The following is a 19,582-nucleotide window of genomic DNA, read 5'->3' as shown; positions in this document are numbered from 1 at the left end:
CTGCTGCTGAAAAAAGTTCGATTGTCTCAAAATGTTTGAAACTTGGATTCACCTAATTTGGTGAGATTTGTAGGTTGAGGTTTTAAAAAATTGTTATTTTGTGCAACATTGTACACATTAAGGCAAAACATTTATAAAGTATATGTGGATTTTTTATTACCTTTTATATTTTTATTCTCAAATAAATATTTATATTTTTTTGACACAAAATAAATATTTATATTAGATACTGCATAAACATGTGTTTTTATTTTAATTTGTGATCTTATTTAAGGGTAAATCTTAATGGTTACACTTTGTGTAACATGAATGAGTTTGACTAAATATATTATATTCAAATGTTAATATTTAAGCCACTAGGTTTGGTCTAGTGGTGAGAGATTTGGGTAATATGTTATAGGTCATGGGTTCGATTCCCATTCATTGCAAACCAAAAAAAAAAGTTAATATTTAATGGGTTTGACTAAATAAATAAATTAGGTATTTGAGTAATTAATATTGAAAAAATAATAATACACTTTTTATGTTTTAAACTATGTTTTTTATGAAAAAAAAATTATTGCCTTATATCGTATGAAATTCAATTTAGAAATAAAAATATTCATAAATCTTACAAATGATCATATATGTTAAATTTGTGATTATAAAAAAAAATATATATGTTAAATTTGTCCCTTAAAAAATTATCTTAGATTAAATATTTATCTCTATAATTTTTATTACTCATATTATAATTTAATATTTTGTATATGATTTAAATTTAGTTTAGATCTAGCTATGTGGAACACATTTTGCTACGGGTGGGCAGCAGTCTCCCTGCTCCAAGTGTTGAGTGAGATTTTTTACTTCTCTAGGCTTTGTTAGGGTCACAATTTATTACAATCAACTAGCAATAAAAACCCTAAAACTTAGTGTTGGAAGTTAAATTTAATTCTTATATCTAGAAATAGATATTTTCAAGTGATGTTGTGCTTCTGTGATTATTTGTTCACATTCGGAATTTAGGTTATAAGGGTGACCAAAAAGACTTACAATTGTATAAAATAAGAACATGCATGTTTGAGATAAGATCAAGTATGGTCACGGTTATTTGATCAAGTGATGTATACTTATTATGTATATAATCAAGATTTGTATTGCTTGTTGCCGTTCGTTGTATAGAGTTGATGACTTTTGGATCCATTTCGGTGTTAACGGTCGGTCATTCGTCAAAAGTTCACACATCATCTTTTTTTGCAACCTGATTTTGCAATATGTGGATTTGCTAGGTTATACTCGTGATAGTTGTTCATTTGTTAGAATTGACTAGGGGTTGGACCTACACTTTTATGTGAACTTAAAAAAAATTGATTAAGTTAATGACACACTATGTGAAAAGTGCATGTCTGTAAGTTAACTTGTGAGTAAGTCATTTGTATTTGATTTATTATATCATATGAATGAGAAAGACAAATATAAATAAATATTTCATTATTTTTTTAAAAAAAATAAAAAAGAGGAAGAAAGATTATGCATAGCTCAATTAACTGGGACATTATATGTAGTACCCTGATTTTATCATATATTCTAATTCAAAAAAACTAAAAATGCAAGGGTATCTTTATTTATTTGCTTTGGCACGAGAACGTAAGGAGATAACCTATTTAAAAACATAACACTACTTTAATAATTTATGATATGTAGTGGACCTCTCAGCTTTGTAAGATGTGAGTTGGAACGAAGACGAAGTTCTGACAATCTTTCAGAGAAAATAGAACCATCGGCTCTTTATCAATGAAATTTCATCATCCACACATAATGAATTGTTGTGGTATATAAAAACGTAATAAAAAGCATTATGGGTGCTCAAATCCAAATTAATCCAAATAAAAACCGCAAACCAATCCAAAAAAACCAAAAATCGTTAAAAACCGAATATTCAATTAACTTATTTTTTGTTGATTTTAAATTTTGGTAATACTATTTGTTAGTTTAATTTAATCTATTTTTTACTTTTTGATGTGTTTCAAATATAATTAATAATCGTCATTCCAAAATATTAATTTTTAATATACTATATATTTTATTTTACATCAAACTTAATATTTATTACATTAAAAATCAAAATATTATTTTATAGTTTTTCTATAATATTACTAATATTAAATAAAAAAATTCTAATTTATAATTTGGATATCCAAACACCGATTCAAATTAAAACCACATAAAATTGGATTGGATCGAATCAATTTTTTTATTATTTGTCATTCAAAATCGAACCGAACTACGAATAAATTTATTTATAGAACGGATGAGTTTTTTCCTCAAAACCAATCTAAATCAAATTACAAGCACCCATGCAAAGCACTTTCTATTTAGATTGCACTTATTTCATAATTATTATGATTGATTCACTTGTTCTACCTCCACTTACACTATGTTTGGTTTCGAAGAAAGATTATCAGCTCAAGACCGGACGAAAAGTGGAGGAAGAGCTCATGTGTTGATGGAAAAGACAAAACTACCCTTTTAACGTTATTGGTAATATGTGATGTTTTTTTTTTGACAGTAATATGCAATGTTTTCACAACAAAAAAAATGCTAGTCATGTAGCCAAAAAACAACGCTTTGTATACTTTTTTTTTATTTCGTTTACAATGAGCTGAGATCGAACCCAAAATTTATAGCGTACTACCCAAATCCCTCACTACTAGACTAAACCTAGTGACTTTTTCGTATACTATTTTTTATCATCGCCTCATTTTTTTTCATTAAAAAAACTCTTAATTAAATTTGAAAAGTTTGCAATTATTTTTAACCAGAATATAAATTATTTATTTAAAATATAATTAAAGTTATTAATAGTAATAATAAATTAGTCCAAATAATAGAAATTCGGACCCCTTAAATAAGTAATTAGATATTTACTTTTTATCTCTTGTGTGTAAAAAAATTGGTTTGAAGAGAAAAACTCATTCACCTTATGCACTCTAAAAATTCCCTAATATAGAAATTAATCATCTTAAACAATGGTAGAAAATTCGTTCAAATATTACGTTAGCCAAAAAGATAATTAAAGTTAATTGATAAAATATTAAATTAAAAATAAAAGAAAATTAATGTTAAGGTTATTTTTGTCATTATATAAATATACTTCTTTTCTCTTTCTTACTTTTTAGCTTTCTTTGATTTCACTAACAAGAAACAACTATAAAACAACTAAACAACTAGGCTATATGAAGAGAAAAAAATGGAAGAAAGAAAAATATTGGTCAGGAAAAGCTTCTGCATGCCATCGAAGGATGAAGATGAATAGAGGCTGCTTTAGGAAAAGCTTCAAGAAAGGTTAGGGTTTGTTTTGTTAAGAAAAGTTCATAAATTTAATAGAATCATATAAATGCCTACCTACTGTTTGATGTATGTTGTGTGTGAAAAATTCAAATAGGTAATTTCTTAAACTTATGCATTATGTGTGGGTTGAAAATATTTAACATAGATCTCTCCTCAAACATTTCTTAGTTTGTGCTTAAGATTTAGTTGAATTTATGATGTTTTATTATTTTGAGCAATGTCTTAAAACCTGAACTAGTTATACAACCGGAGAGACCCGGTTAGACCCGGTTCTGTTCTTATTTCTTTGTCTATGCCGTTATATTGTGCATCAGATCTGAAGTGAGAAATTAAAGAATTGTTTTCTGCTCGATTATTTGGACCAGCCGGTTTTGTGAAATCGGTTCTGATTCTGTGGTTAGGGCTGGTTTTTCATTGTTCAACCAGTCTTTACTTTATGATTTCTATCTTGCATGTTGAAATTTTCATACCTTAGTTATGTTCTATTGTTGGAAACTATGTGTACAGGGTCTTATTATATAAATAGTTGATGAGAATCTCAATGGTTAAATCAATTTTTTTTGGCTGTCACCGCCAATTTAATCTGGTTCGGGGGTCAGTTCTGGCATCAAGTGGTTCCAGCCCCCTCCTGTCTTATGTATTTGAACATCCTGTGTTGCTATCTTAATTTCTTTGTGTTTTGAAAGTTTTATGTTCCATTCACTTTTAGTAAATTTGCTTTGTCAATGAGTTAAGCCAAATACACCGTCACATAGCCTTCCATATTTCATCTTTGCGCTTGTGATTTTTTGTTGTCTTTAAACTTTTTTTTTTCCTCATTATTATCTGATTGAGTGAATGGTGGTATTTTCATTGTGCTACGAGCAGTTTTAACAATATTATTGATGGAAATGTGTATCCTGAAAAGCTATATCTGACATACCCAAGAGGGTTCTTTCGTTAGATACATACGAGGATAATTGAACCATAGGTAATTTGAATGAACTCAATGCACATTTTTGAGATGCTGTGATTTTAGTATACAAACTCATTATTATCTTTCAAGAAAAAAATATTGCTCTATTGAGGTTTAAAGTGTCTGTACCTGTGGCATTTTTTTTAATCTTAATCCTCCGTTTCTCAGGGGAAAGAGACCTTGGTAATTCGGAGTTCGGTCAAAAGGTAAGTAAAGTTCCGGTCATGATTTGAACTTGGATTCTCCAGAACGAATTCTGCATCTTTATTTTATAAAAGATGCATCTTTATTTTCTGAAAGATTTTACTATGATTAACTATGTGCAAGTCTATGAATTCTGAAGGGATTTTGTATGGTATGTTTCTTTGTGCAACTTGAGTTTTTCACAAAACGCTATTCATGTATGTTCTACTAATTATGTCTAATAATTTAATAGGGTAAAGATCTATTTGATAATATAATATTTAAAGCACACTTTATTGCTCTATAAACTACAATTAGAAATTAGAGCAAAAAGTTCACTGTGAAATGTTTTACTGCCCAATGATGGATAAATACACTATTGAGTGGCTACTTGGTTTTGTTCATAGCCTGACCTGCACCATTGCATTCTTTCTCTCTTCATCTCTCTCGGTCCCTCTCACTCGATACATATGCATGCATGTTTATTTATTTATTTATTTTAGATGGTGCACAAAGGCTCTAAACAAAACCAGTGTAATAAGCTGCATATGATTTATTAGCTATGAGATCTGAGGGCTCTGCAATTTTGTGAGAATATAAATTTTCACTTTCACCACTTATGTATATAGAAATGTTGCTTGCTTTTGTATCTTCATTTCAAAATTTAAATATTACGGAAATGCTATATTTGTTCATTCATGTCTTATTCAAAACCATGATGTTGAGCAGGATGAGTATATTTGAATGTAGTACAATCATTTCAACTCTTTGTCCTTCTATTATTGAAATTGAAAAAAATAGTTTGGAAATGGTTTCACGGTTTGGTTTTGGATTACAAGTATAGGTTCATGTTAATGTCTATGTATTAATGTATTATGCTTTCTTTATTTTCACCAAGTTCATATATTTTTATTGCATTCCTATTTTGCTTCCCATTTCCATGTCTGGCTTCAGAACATGTTGTCCACATGTTAAATCTATTTGTTCTGCAACATTTTTGTTTGCGTGTATTCCAATTTATAGTCATTGTTTCTTAATAGCTGTGTTTTCGGTGATATTATTTTTATGTTACTTTGTTTAATGATTAATCTGGTGTTTAACTTGATTTGACTTTGATGCGTTATATTGCATCATCTATCGTTTATGGAGGCTTTTAACACACCGACTTTTAACACTCCTGTGCTTTAAGCTTGTGACATCAAAATATTTTCTCACAAAACCTGAAACTAAGTTTGACAACTATTGGGTTTATGGAGGCAATAGCAGATCCGGCGCCAGACATGACCATCTAGGTGAAAGCAAAAAGAATGTTGGAAAATCACCTAAAAGTTGAAAAGCACCTTGGAATGTGGCAGAGGGAGTCCTGCAGTAGCTGACACTGAAAATGGTGGCCGGAGAGAAGCTCATGTGCGGATCTGGGAGTTGAGGACCCACTTGCAGGAAAGGCAGAGGCACGCACGCAGAAGCGCGTGTCGATATGTTGTTACGCGTACAATTATGGAGTACCATTTTAAGTGCTAATGTGAAGTACCACTCTAAAGTAGTAATCTGAACCTTTTTTTTTTTAAGAAGCTAAATTAGCCCACCCAAATTGGCACCAGAGAGAATCGAAACTCAGAACTCAAGAGGAGCACACTTCTAGGTCCCAAGTCAATACCAATGCACCAACTCAAGTGGGTTTACTAATCTGAACCTTGATTCTGAACCCTTTGGTTTTGATCTATGATTCAACACATTAATGATTTCCACTTCTTTTTCTTCATATCTTATGCCTTCATCTTGAGAGAGATGTTTTACCAATGCCTTCTCCATAGGCATATTAGTTCTTCTATTCTTGCTAACTCCTTTAAGAACTCATTGGAAATCATTCTCAAATCTTCTCATAATGAGAAGCTTTTGTTCGAGGTGCAGGTTAAGGTGGGAATAGTGATTTATTTTCCCATGGTGGGAAAGTAGGCTCTAACAGGATGCAGCCTCTTTCACCAATTTTTTACAAATTAAATTTTTCTCCCCAACACAATTGAATATTAGTTTAGATGCTAGTAACTTATACTATTATATTTTTAACAAACAAAATAAAAAACATGAAATAATTTTTTCACATCTTTATCACACATTTTCTCTTAAAATTTCCATATTATGTCAGAAGAAAATTAGTTGCTTGATCATAATAATGTACCTTTTTTGTTTCGGGTGTGTACTGGAGTTGGGATTTTTGCATAACTTTTCCTAGATTTGTTCTCATTTAGTCTGCGATGGTTGACAGAGATTTTAATTTTTCTTTATGTTTTTGCTCTATATTTTTATACAACTCAATAGAATCTTGAAGGAGGGGGTAGTAGCTCTAGTTCAGTCGGTTGGTTTTGCTAGCAATGGTGTGGAGCTTTTTAATTTGTTTTCTGAGATTTTCTTTTTGACTAAATTTTGTTTTCTGAGTTTTGGTGGTTCAGGTCCTTGTATGTAGATATTAATTCAAGTTCTCTTTGCTTTTATGGAAAAGAGAAAAAAAATGACAATGCTTTTATAAAATTTAGGTGAGTAACTAAATAGGTCCATGGAGAACAAACAGCATTAGCCATCATTTTACAAAAAAAAAATAAAAAATAGTGGATAATTCAGTGTTTCGTCGCGAGTTAAGTAAGATCCGACAAAAAATTATTCATACCAATAATCGAATTCAAGTTCTCCTAAATAATCCGCCAAATTATTTGATTAATTAATTAATAGATTTACAAACAAGATGAGTATATTTGATCAACTTTCTTTTCTTTTCTTTTTTTTGGTAGAATATTTGATCAACTATCTAATCAACCGTTTTCTGAAAAAGAAAAAAAAAACATTAAATATATTTGATGGAATTGAATATAAAATTGTACAATAGTTAATGGGCACATTCATAAATAAACAAAAATTGGTACAAAAGGTAACCTTTCTTAAATCCAAGCCATCCAATAGTTTAATATTATATCAATGGTGGATTTGAGTTACCTTTGTTCGATGATACTTCCATTAAGATAATGAAAATTTTCGTATCAAGTATCCCTTTAGCTTATTTTGTATCATAGATCTTCCATTAAGATTCTTCATTTATGAATCTGATCTTCCTTTGGTTAATGCTCTTGATATATGCATCTACATTCATGTACCTTAAACTTGTGACGATATACCAAGTATATAATAAGACTGCATATGTACTTTTCGAAAAAAATTCTCATGATTATCTAGTACTATATGAGACGCCTTATATTATAGTTAAATATGTTTTTCTTAGAATCGTAGCGTCTAATTCAACCCTATAAAACCGGCCGGTAAAATAATAATTGCATCTATTATATAAACACATATTCTGTGAGAACATTTGTTGGGGGGTTTGCTACAAATACTTGAACAAGAAGAAGATGATGAAGAACATGATGAATATTGTACATAAATTCCAAAGCATGTGTGAACACATTAAGCTTTAAGTTCGATTCGCTCCCACCAGTTTATGCAAACTGGATGCAAAAGGGTTAACTGATGAATCCCCTTCAGGATACTTTGGAAACCATGATAGGAATTGCACACTCATATCAAACATATCAATCAATGATAGTTTACAGAACAAAGTTCCTTCAATGACTCTTGTGCACTAGAGAAATGAAGAAATGACTTAGAAATATTTTAGACAGATTTTAGACTCATGTGAACATGATTGGATGTAAATTTTTTTGCCTCATGAGTATATCTATTTATAGGGAAACTCATATCATTTGATGAAGGGAAACAATCCTTGAAAGACATTATGCAAAGTTATATCAAACAATTACATGATCACTCTTGTTCTCAAAATGCTTAAAGACTAAACCAAAAGACACTTTATTTCAAACTAATCATTGCATCACTTTTATGCACGCAATTGAAAACAAGGAAGTTTCAAATACACGGGGACACAACTCGCGCACGCAACACAACCTTAAACCAAAACTTATTCAAGATTAAGGAACTTAAAAATTAATTAACCTTATAAATTTCTAATTATAATATTTTACGAGGGCAATTCTACCTCTCAAGGTCTAAACAACCTTCATAAAAACTCTAAAAATCCGTTGGAATTTCTTTAGGGTATTACATTTGTTTGACCTAATTTTTTTATTTTTTTTTATAATATTTTTCATTGTTCTTTTGGTATGTAAATTGGGTTATCCCTTTTAGTCTTTATTTATTAAATACATGTTTTTGATTCAAAAAAGAGACACACCACCTAATTTAATCAAACATTCAATTTGCAAATCTTGCCAAAGAAATAATGACTCAATGGGCACTAGTATATATGGGTTTGGCATGCAAATTATATGATTCTAAACTAACAGTTTCATTAAAAGAAATTATTGTAACTAAAATCGTTGATCACTCACTTAGTGATTCTACAAAATATTTACTCACATTTAGATTTTGAACCCATTATGAGACTAATATTTGCTATATTATTTTTTTTTATGTTTAGGAATCTTTTACCTATTTGGCAACTATGGTCTGTAGAGATCTACACTAAATTGGAAACATATTGAGAATATATATTAACTTACAATTCGAGTAATAAAATTTGAATTTAATTGTTATGCATCGTCGGTGTAAATTTTTTTTGCACATACATTCAATGACGCGTTGCCACATCATTTAATGAATGTGATACATCATGCGTTTTTAATTACCATACATGATGTGTCGATATATTATTGAATGCATGTGCAAAATAACTTTAGACTGACGGTGCATATAAATTAAATTCATAAAATTTATAGAGGATAAAGGTTTAATAATTTTACCAAAAAAAAAGTTTAACCTATGATATGTTTTTTTATGGGACAAATCTAACATATTTGTAAGTTTTTATGTATTATGTTTTTCAAATTGAGTTTCATACAATACAAGGTAACAAATTAAGTCAAAAAAAAAAAAAGGTAACAAATTATTAAGTTTTATTTATTTATTTATATAAAAACAATAGTTTAAAACATTAATGAAGGCTTATTATAAATTTTCAATATTTTTTTAATAAGTTAAGAGCATATAGGCATCAAAGATTGAATAGACATTCCAAATGGAACATCTAAACACTCTCATCCTATACCTATATCTCATATTAATATAAATAAAAATAGATAAAAAAATATGTACATGGGGGTTAGACCTTAACTTAAAAGTAAACAAAATAAAGTAGTACCAAATAATCATCCCTACAAAGGCAATTCACAAAGAACTCGAGCTTCCGGTTTGCCAAACCCCCCTCCCAGTTCATAGGAATATGTGAGATGTGTCACCCTAGAAGAGTGTTATATGGCTGCCAACACTCTGAGCCAATTGTTTTATCTTCCCTTCTTCTTTCAATATTAAACAGATCAAAACAAAAAAAAAATTGAAATTTTGTTCCCTATTTTAAAAGTTAGATTTTATGTCCTCAATTTTGTATTTTTTAGAATTTTTGCCCCATATAACACCTTGTCCCCATATAATTCCCCAAATAAAATATCAAGAATATCATATGGGATATTAAATACTTAGTACCGAATACATTAAAATTTCAGAAAATATTTGTTCAAATACATAACTTTAACAAATGTACTCAAATAAAATATTAGAATCTAAAGATAACAAGCTAGAAATGACAACACATGTTCAATTCCTATAACCAAAAAAGGCCTCAAAGCTAGAAATATAGATAAGAAATACAAAACCTTATAACATAAATTATAAGGGTTCTAATGCATCCAATCACAATATGCATCCGATCACTTAGCTGCTTTCTCACCCTTACCAGCCTGCTTATCTGTAAAAACATAAAACTAGAGGGGTGAGCCAAGGTTTCTATGTGTTCCTACTGCGACTTGTGTAGTCAGTAAGGATTTGGATTGCATGCAGTCATGCAGTTAAGAGAGATTTGACCGTCCGATTAAGATGGGACGGTCCAAATTTAAAACAGCTTTAAATTTGGACCGTTCAATCTTAATCGGACGGTCAGATCTTTCCTGACTGCATGCTATTTTGACTGCGTGCAATCCAAATCCAATTAGTAGGTATTGTAATTCCTATCAAAATTCTTTTCGCGCGTGTGTAAATAAAATGATGAATATAATAGAGTGCAACACAAAATCAATTTATCTGGTCAAACTTTATTACTCAGGAGAATCCCTAATTTTTCTGCAATTTCACATAACTCCCTAGTCCCTACATCAAGGCCACAACCAATCGATATATTCTCAAACCTATAGACATTTCTATTATCATAAATATAACATATGAAAGGGATCTAATTCTGATTTTTAAACATAGTAAACAAATGAGCTAACTAAAATCAACATTTATCCATTTAAACCAGTTCATAAAATTAGGAGGTTAGTAAGAGTAAAATAATGATTAAGCTAATTACTCAAAACATCAAAATATATAGTATTATAATTTTAGTTACAATAACCTAACTAAAATAGGGGCTTACATGAACTCACCTCTTAGTAGTGGGATTGGGAGAAAGTAGAGGTGGGGCGAGTGAAGGTGGTGGTAGATTGGTCGGGGGTAGTGGTGGAGACAGTAGAGGGGGAATGGGGGGCATGGATAGTGGTGGATGGAGAAGGGATAATGGTGTCGGGATTGCATTTTATTTTTAATTTATCTAACTCTATAAAATCAGTTGGTTTTAGTGGGGAAACAGTGGTTGAGCTATCAAGAAAATACGGTTTAGGGTTTTCAGGCAACACACTATTATTGGTGGTAGTTGTAGTGGTGGTCGTGATGATGGTTAGATTTTGAGGTGGAGATGGAGTTGAAGTTTCAAAAATTGTGATAGGATTGTCGAAGAGGGTAGATGTGGTGCCAGGCAACCACATTGTGTCTAGACATTGGAGATCTAGATCACCACAATCCATTGAAGAAAAAGGGATTGATTTAGGGTTTGTCTAGGAAAACACAAAGAGAAAGAGAGCGACGTAAACAATTTGATGGAGCGTGACTAAATGGACGACTCCCTCACTATTTATTATAAGAAGAAAAGACATATTTGTTAATGAAAAAAAAGGATCGTAATTAACGTTACATTGTTTTATTTGTTTTTTCCACTCATTTAATATTATTATTATTTTCTTTTTTGACTTTTGTTTGACTAATTTCAATACATTTATTTTTATTTATTTTATTTAATATTATTATTAATTATTTCATTTTGTTTGACTAATTTTATTACAAGATACCCAAAAGCAAAAGAGGTTTTTGATTTACAATGAGCTGAAAATCGAACCTAGAACCTATAACGTACTACCAAAATCTCTCACTACTAGATCAAATCTAGTGACTTAAAAGCAAAATAGGTTGATAACACTCAAAAACATGGATGTTGAAACATTACCATATACAATGTATTTTTTATCAAAAATTACGATGATTCATCGTGGTATCATGAAATTCAAAGTCAAACCAAATATAAGTTCAATTTTTAACATACTGAAATTTTTTAAAAAGAAAATTTAAATTTATTTTCAAGTCAAAAATTTGATAAGAAAATTTAAATTTTTATCAAAAATTACGATGATTCAAAGTCAAACTCAGTATTACATGTATTTTTGAAAATAAATTTAAATTTTCTTTTTCAAAAATTAGAACAATTTATTATATTATTCATCTAAGAACCAATTATTATATTTCACTCACAAAATATTTTTTTTACAATAACTCACAAAATAATGTGGTAAATATTCATAAATTTTGTTGTTCAATTTTTAACATACTGAAATGGATGGGAAATAAAATTGAATTGCATATTAACAACAAAGTCAATTTTTTTAGTAATTTAATTTGTATACATATTGATAATTTTTTTAGCAAAGTCAATTTTTTAGTTGTGGTGTAATTTTTACCGGAGAATAGTCTCTCTTGGTGTTTTTGCTTTTTTGTTCTTTCTACTCGACATATAACCAAAAAATATTGATAATTTTACATGCATATTCAATCGAATATCACTATTTAAATATTTGTAAATTGATTTTATTTATCAACCATTAGAGTAATATTTTACAATATTTCTACAAAAAGAATAATCTTTTTGTAATTATAAAATCAGTATTGCTATTTATTACGGGAAAGAGGCAGCAAGAAACACACGATCTCACAAAAATGAATATCATATTTTTTTAATATAAAAAATAAAAAATCTAAATTTAGGCTTTAACAAAAATCATGGGATGTGGTTAGTGTAATTCTTGCATCTCTTGGGTTAGGAGTTCGTAAATAAACAGCATTTTCCTTATAAAATTATTTTACTCAAAAAATGAGAAGGAAATTCATATATTCACTTTTGAGTTTTTAGGGGTCTTCATAAAACTTCTAAAAAGTGATTGCATTGGTAGAGTAAAATTTTAAAGAGTTTGATATCTTTATATAACATCTCTCTTGTTCAAAAAATTATATGACATCTCTGATTTTCAATGGTAAAAGTGCACCTCTTTTGTTTTACTGTAAAAAAAAAAAATGTTTTTGTCACAATTGACATACTCAAAAACCATAAACACTTTTATGGTATGTTTGGATTATAGAAAAAAGTGAAAGGAAAGAAAGTGAGAGGAAAGATTGTTAAAGGAAAGAAAGTGAGGAGAAAATGAATGGAAAATGAGATGATTAATTATTTAGTTGTTTGATATGAATGAAAGTGATAAGAAAGTGAAAGGAAAGAAAGATATGTATTTAGTAAATAACATAAATGACCTCACATTAAAATGAAATTATATATATAATAAAAAATTAGACTTGTAAAAAAAACGGTGCAAAATAAAAGCAACTATATTTAACAACAATCAATAAAATAAAAATAGAATAGTGAAGGCCTAGGAAGCACCGACACTTCTCAGATTAGGCGTGTTTGTGTCCGACACGTGTCGGTGTCCGACACCGACACTTATGATTACACTAAATTATGCCATTTTTTCAAATTTTTATCGGTGTCGACATGTCAGTGTCCGTGCTTCATAGGTGAAGGCACATAAACAATTGAATGGTTGAACAAATTAATTAAAAAAAATAACAGTAAAAAACTTGACTTGATGCAATAAACATGTATAAACAATTAAGGACTATTTTGTCATTTTAATCAATTGGATGCATGTTTTCCACTTTCTTCTCAATCAAAGGTTTTGGGCATGGGGTCCACCAAAATCAAGCTTTCTTTCCTCTATGACAATGCAACCAAACGGTGGAAGCCCAAATTTCAAAAAACTTTCTTTTCTCTCTCCTTTCCGTCCACCCACTTTCTTTGGAAACAAACAATGCCTAAAGAAAGTAGGGCCAACTTATTTTATCAAAATAATTTCTCAATAATTTAATAGATATATACAAGATACTCAAAAGCAAAAAGAACTAATAATTCTAAGACAACACAACCAAAAGGACATTCTTAATCTGATCTTGAACTTGAATCAATGATCACTAGTAATGAAGACCCATGAATGGTCTGAAGCCTCATTGCTCCCGATCGCCAATCAAGTCACCTCTTTGACACATCTCAATGTTATTGTGATTCACGTCAAACTCAATATCTAAAAGGATCATGGTTGCCCAACCCAATCTATAGGTAAAGTAGAGGGTCGTGATCTAAAAAAAACATATAAACTAAAATATGAAGCAACAAGCATATATGGCATGGCAAAAGACATAACAATTACCAATTCAATAACTCAAAAATAATAGTGCACAATTAGCCTATTAATGTAGATTTTACATGACATTGACACCCATTTCGAGTCGCCACATGCATATGACTCCATAATTAACCTCTCCTCGTAGAGTCGGGAAACTATTTTCGACTAAAGTCTCTCTTGGACTCTCAAGGGTGTAATAGTGTTTTATACTAAAATCAGGTGTAGTTTTCTCTATTAGCACGAACTGAATAAAGTCAAGTCAACTTCTCACTCCATCTTCTGGATATACGTTGAAGACTTCTATCATTCTCTCAGGCTAACCTCTCTACTCCTGGAAAGAGTAATCTTGTGTAAAGCACACTACGCGTTAGAAATATTTAACTTTATTTACTGCAACGAGCTAATCTCACAACGGCTATTACAACGACTCTATTTTATCCGTTGATAAATAGTGGATTGTTTCTAATTGTCAAGTGGCACAATTCTCTATTGTGTGTGCCAAAGTGAGAAGAAGTGTTTTCACCCCCTGCACCCAGAACATCAAAAGCACCGAAGAATTGTGCAATGGTGAATACTTGATAAGTGAGTTTCACTATATCTTGTTCAATGGAACGCATCAAAGGGCTTATGTAATGAGGATAACAGGTGCATGTATTACACCTCTGCATCTTAAGATGTTTGCATGAACAAAAAACTTTTATTATATTAGAAGTAAAAGAATGAATGCATTAAATCAATTAAGTTGTTTTTAATATAACTTAAATTGATATAAGATTTTCATTGTATATCCTCTCATTGAGAGTTAGAATTCTATAACATGACTGCACAAAAAAACACTAAAAAGTGTTTTTTTCTTGAGTTTGTGCAACAGACACATATATTGTCAAAATCGTGAGCATACTCGCAAGATCGTGAGCTTACTCGCAAGATCGCACGATATACAATCTTTTCACCAGTCTCTGTGCTCCGTCGCATATAGGATCAAAAGATAAGAAATCACTGCTAGATCATTCTTTTTCTTCAGTATGATAGTCAATTTTCACCTTTTCTACCCATAATTTGAGAGAATTAAATGTAACTATATCATAAACAAGAGCTTACATATACTTCATAAATCTATCCATAAAGTGACTATATCATAAACAAGCAAAATAGATAGGAAAACATAATGCTTTGATGATCTATGTCAAGTTTTCAAGGTTAGGTTGTTTCTGTTATTATTTCTCAAACATGAACCAATTCCAGTTAGCATAAAGTGCTTCATTTTCAAAAGGAAGAGTACTCTTTGAAAGGGATTTTGATCCTTTTGTGATAAAAGCAGGAGGTAGCTTTTCTTTGTATTTCTTTGCCATCATATCTGCTTCTAGAAACACTCTCTTTTTGACACAAAAAAGAAACAAACATCTCTGAATATCAATATGACTTGATCAAAGAACTTCATTAAATAAAAGATAAAAAAATAAAAAAGAAGAATTAATTACCTCTTTATTTGATAGAAATAGGCCAGGTTCGCTCTCGAGGTCCGCAATGCTGCATGCCAAGAAAGAAAATAAACATCATCTTACAAGTTGGTTTTGTAGGATTCAGTTAGGCCGAAATCTCAAATTCTAAGAGCCAAAATACCAAATTCAACTATCTTAATTAGCTTGGAAGGTTTATCCGTATTCACTAAATACCCGAAATAAAAAGTAATAATCAAAGTGCACCCAACAAATGACTAAGTCGAAGTAAGAAATTCATTACCTTAAAGAAATTTTATCCGGAAAAGCTGATTTCACTACCAGAACTTTAACCTTCTCATCTACAGAAAGAATGTCACTTACAGACGTAATTTCAGCTCTAGTGATATTTGAAGCGTGCAACAATCCACTGAAAGGTACCCAACAGATTAATTTTAAACTTCAAGATATATAAAAATACCATTTACATGAATCATTTCGATAAAGTTATGACTTTGCAACCAGAAAAACAAGAAGCGTGAAGAGTTAGCCATCACTCACCTTCGATTTGATTCTCCTATTCTTATTTGGGCTCCATAAGGAAGAATATTTTTCACAGTCCCTTCAAGAAGTGTTCCTTCTCTAAGATATAGCTTTTCCTACAACATCATATCGATTTGACAGCGGAAATTTCAAAAGATGAAAAGAAGAAAGCAAACTAAAAACTGCAGATTTGAAACTAGGCAACGAGATGCGCCGATTTTAGTACTGACCCAAGCTTCCTTCTCACTAAGTATCACATTGTTTTTCATTTCATCTGCTTCCTTAATTTGTACACGTATATACCGTCCCACCTGCATCAATAGTAATCAGGACGAGAAAAATAGACTGACTAACAGTGAACAGTGACGAAAATATCACATGCTTTTATGAGATGGTGTTCAAAGTGAAAGTCATAAGACTCATAATAAAAAGTGCACGACATAAGAATATGAATCGAACACAGCATTTGTAACAATGTAAATGCATGTTTGGATTGGCAGTGAGAATGGAAAAATAACGATGGCACCGTGATTTTGTTGAAGCTTCTAAGTGTAGTTAGTGCAAATCGCGGTGATCAACTATGATTCTGCCAAACTCAACGTCACTCTACACATCCACTATGTAAGTGCATGTCTGAGATTTTCCTGAAGCTCCTCAAAGAGACTGAAGCCGCATAAAATTCAAATTGATCCAAATGGCACTATTCACATCAGTGAGGCTATAAATATTGTTCTGTGCCGATCCACTTAATAGCAGAGAATACAATCCTAGAGTATTAGAATCCAGAAGAAAAACTCACATTTTCTTTCAAATCAGTGAAGCTATTTATTCTTTTCACAAGCTCCGCTTTTGGCAGAAAAGCTCGCAAACCCTGCAGTTTCAAATTCAAGAAGAGATAAAGATTTTCTCAAATGCTGCAATATGGACATAAACACACAGGTCAATGCACAAACCTCGATCCTTGTTAGCAGGCCTTTAGTATTCCACTCGGTAATTCTAACCATTATAGGTTCGTTGAGCTGTTTTATCTGCCCAAAACATTCAAAATAGAGAAGATTTAAATGTGGTTCACAAATCTTAACTGTAATTATTATTTTGTCTTGAAAGTAAAAAACAAATTATACATAAATTTCCTCGGCTCAATTAACCAGTTAACTGCAATTGGTATCAGAGTTATTTAACTATTAGCCAATTACAAACTGAAATTTTTCAAATTAGAAACAAAGTTCAAAACAACTTCGATGTTCTACTTGATTTTGATGAGGCCGCAAGCTTCAAACATGGCATTAACAGAAGAAAAAAATCCATAAACTAGGAAGAACAACATTGAGGATTGAAATCTATAAACTAATAGTGCATAAGTGAAAATTATACGATCTTAGTATCTTATGAAAAATAGGAAAACCATATTTCTCTCGTTATTCAAGCTCCAAAAAAATAAGGTAGACTAACGAACAAACTAACTCTAACTCAACCAAGCAATTAAGATCAACTGGTTAATGAGCTTCAGTTAAGGTCGAATTGGTCGAGAGTACTCCAATTGGATCATTTGCTGAACAATCCTTGATCAGACTTTATTTACCACTCGGTCAAATTCCAGAATACTAGGGTCCATTTCTTCTGGGAACCAAAAAAACTAACTCTAGCTCCTTTAACTAACAAACCTATAAACAAAAAAAAAAAAAACATTTGAAGGCATTGCTACTATGGTTTGTGGTTTTAGTACAACTGAAGAAAGTCAAATTCATGAATATTTGAAATTTTTAAATCAAACAGTTCAGAATGATTATACATTGTTCATTGAAATGGATATTTAAAAATCAAACCCTATCCTATTATTAAAAAAATGGATTAAAATCATGATTTGAATATTTGATTTATTTGTGGTTCAATCAAGTTTAGTCCTTATACTATGCTGCGCTAACACGGACACTGAATATGACACCAACACTACGCACAAACACTGCTAATAATTTGAGAAAATAAAAGTAATTGAAAATAACAAACAACATATATTACACTAGACACACCTTCAATTTGAAGTGCTACACAGTTCTAAGCTCTGTTCCATTTCATTTGTATTATATATATTTAAGATAAATAATTATACATGAACGAAAGGTAGACGGACAACAAGTTGTGCCGCAAAACCTTTCTGTGTAGCAAAACACCGGAGAGTTAAAATTGACAAACGAAAGAAAGAGCGAAACCTGCCTCAGTCGATGCCAAGCAATCCAACGAAAGAGCCTTCGACAAGAAAGCAACGGCCTACCAGTAAGTGTTCTACCCAAAACCTCAGCAAACAAAAGAGTACCAATCTCTACAACACTATCCTTTCCTTTCACCATCATATCATTTATTGTATCATCATTTGTCAAAATCCCCATTCTCCCTTGAACCACAAAATTCTCACCATTTTTTTCTTCATCACAAAACAAGTACTCCATTTCTCTACTATACAATGGAAGCACTTCCTTATTCAACATTGTCCCTTCTAACTCTGCTCCTACATTTACACTTAGCTTGTTTTCATTACCTCCAACAACAACACCAACAACAAAATCACCAGGTTTTGGTTCATAGTACTCACAAATACCATTAACCTTGTTACCTTCTTCTTCATTCATATCATCACTTTTCTCCGAAACTTCCAACACCCCATTATCTTTTTCTACTTCAAGAGAATCACTTCCTTTGAAAAACTTCAAAAAGGGTTTCAAAACTTCCTCCTCTTGTTCAGAAGATGACCCATTTCTAAAGGGAACAAATGAAGGCTTGTTCAACAATTCAACCTTTTCATTCTCAAATTCAGATAACTTGTTCTCAGAAAAGGTTTCAAATTTCTCATTTCTTGAACAAAATGCAACATGGGTAGGGTTCAAATTTGTAAAATGCAACATGGGCGTGAGTTTAATGTGGTTAGTGTGTGGTTTGTTGTTGAATTTTTTGGTAAAATCATTGGGAAAGGAAATTGAATGGGACTTACAGGGACAAAGAATCAATGTCATCTTATAGAATGAGATTTTGTTCAATTTTCAGTGAAAAGAATTGGTTTTTTGTTTCATGCATAGGATTGTGTTGTGTCTTATGCTTCCTTGCTCCTCTAAGCATTTTTTACCATACATTGTAAATTTAGTGTTTTGATACATTTTTTCTTTTTTTTTGAAAATTTGGTATTTTCTACGCGTCAACAACATATATTAATATTTCGAATTTCAAGAGATAATTTTGATTAAATTAAAAGAGAATTGCGTCATCTAAACTAAACGCTATTGGTGATACATTTTTTTTTGGTACATTGATACACTTATTTTCTAAACTAATAACAACAATTTTTATGAATTAAATAGCTCTTTGTTTTTTATAATACTTAAAAAAATTCTAAACTAAGAAAATTATTCTGTTTTTAAAATTTAAAATATGTTTTGGGCTGCTTAAATAAAATCAGTATTGGGCCAGATTTGGGCTGATTTCAC

At 30.7% G+C, this 19,582-nt stretch overlaps 1 protein-coding gene and 1 long non-coding RNA gene across 3 annotated transcripts; one reads left to right on the top strand and one right to left on the bottom strand.

The window, feature by feature from the left end:
* Nucleotides 1–3,174: 3,174 nt before the first annotated feature.
* Nucleotides 3,175–6,163, top strand: LOC123910110. Of its 2 annotated transcripts, none has more exons than XR_006810132.1 (3): nucleotides 3,175–3,324; nucleotides 4,198–4,300; nucleotides 4,454–6,163. It is a non-coding gene; the product is annotated as an uncharacterized LOC123910110 (long non-coding RNA). The 2 variants fall into 2 exon arrangements; XR_006810133.1 differs by having other exon boundaries at nucleotides 3,175–3,424.
* An 8,987-nt stretch (nucleotides 6,164–15,150) lies between these two features.
* On the bottom strand, nucleotides 15,151–19,212 carry LOC123910847 (protein PIGMENT DEFECTIVE 338, chloroplastic-like). Its single transcript, XM_045962127.1, has 8 exons — nucleotides 18,317–19,212; nucleotides 17,060–17,134; nucleotides 16,906–16,977; nucleotides 16,337–16,417; nucleotides 16,125–16,222; nucleotides 15,868–15,993; nucleotides 15,606–15,654; nucleotides 15,151–15,500 (listed from the first exon to the last, which is right to left on the bottom strand). Exons 1-8 carry the CDS (start codon nucleotides 19,112–19,114, stop codon nucleotides 15,342–15,344), a joined length of 1,458 nt encoding a protein of 485 aa, XP_045818083.1. The 5' UTR covers nucleotides 19,115–19,212; the 3' UTR covers nucleotides 15,151–15,341.
* Nucleotides 19,213–19,582: the final 370 nt, after the last annotated feature.

Source organism: Trifolium pratense, linkage group LG2, assembly GCF_020283565.1.
Source record: "Trifolium pratense cultivar HEN17-A07 linkage group LG2, ARS_RC_1.1, whole genome shotgun sequence".
In the NCBI taxonomy this organism is placed as follows: domain Eukaryota; kingdom Viridiplantae; phylum Streptophyta; class Magnoliopsida; order Fabales; family Fabaceae; genus Trifolium; species Trifolium pratense.
The sequence above is the reverse complement of the archived record's forward strand: the minus strand, read 5'-3'. Positions and strand labels throughout refer to the sequence as shown.

Excerpts from the sequence above, each read along its gene's own strand:
- LOC123910847 (XM_045962127.1), bottom strand. The coding sequence starts at position 19,114 with ATGACATTGATTCTTTGTCCCTGTAAGTCCCATTCAATTTCCTTTCCC. Across the intron at positions 15,994-16,124 it reads ATAGGAGAATCAAATCGAAG|TGGATTGTTGCACGCTTCAA; the intron begins GTGAGTGATGGC and ends GGTACCTTTCAG. Across the intron at positions 15,655-15,867 it reads CCGGATAAAATTTCTTTAAG|CATTGCGGACCTCGAGAGCG; the intron begins GTAATGAATTTC and ends CTTGGCATGCAG.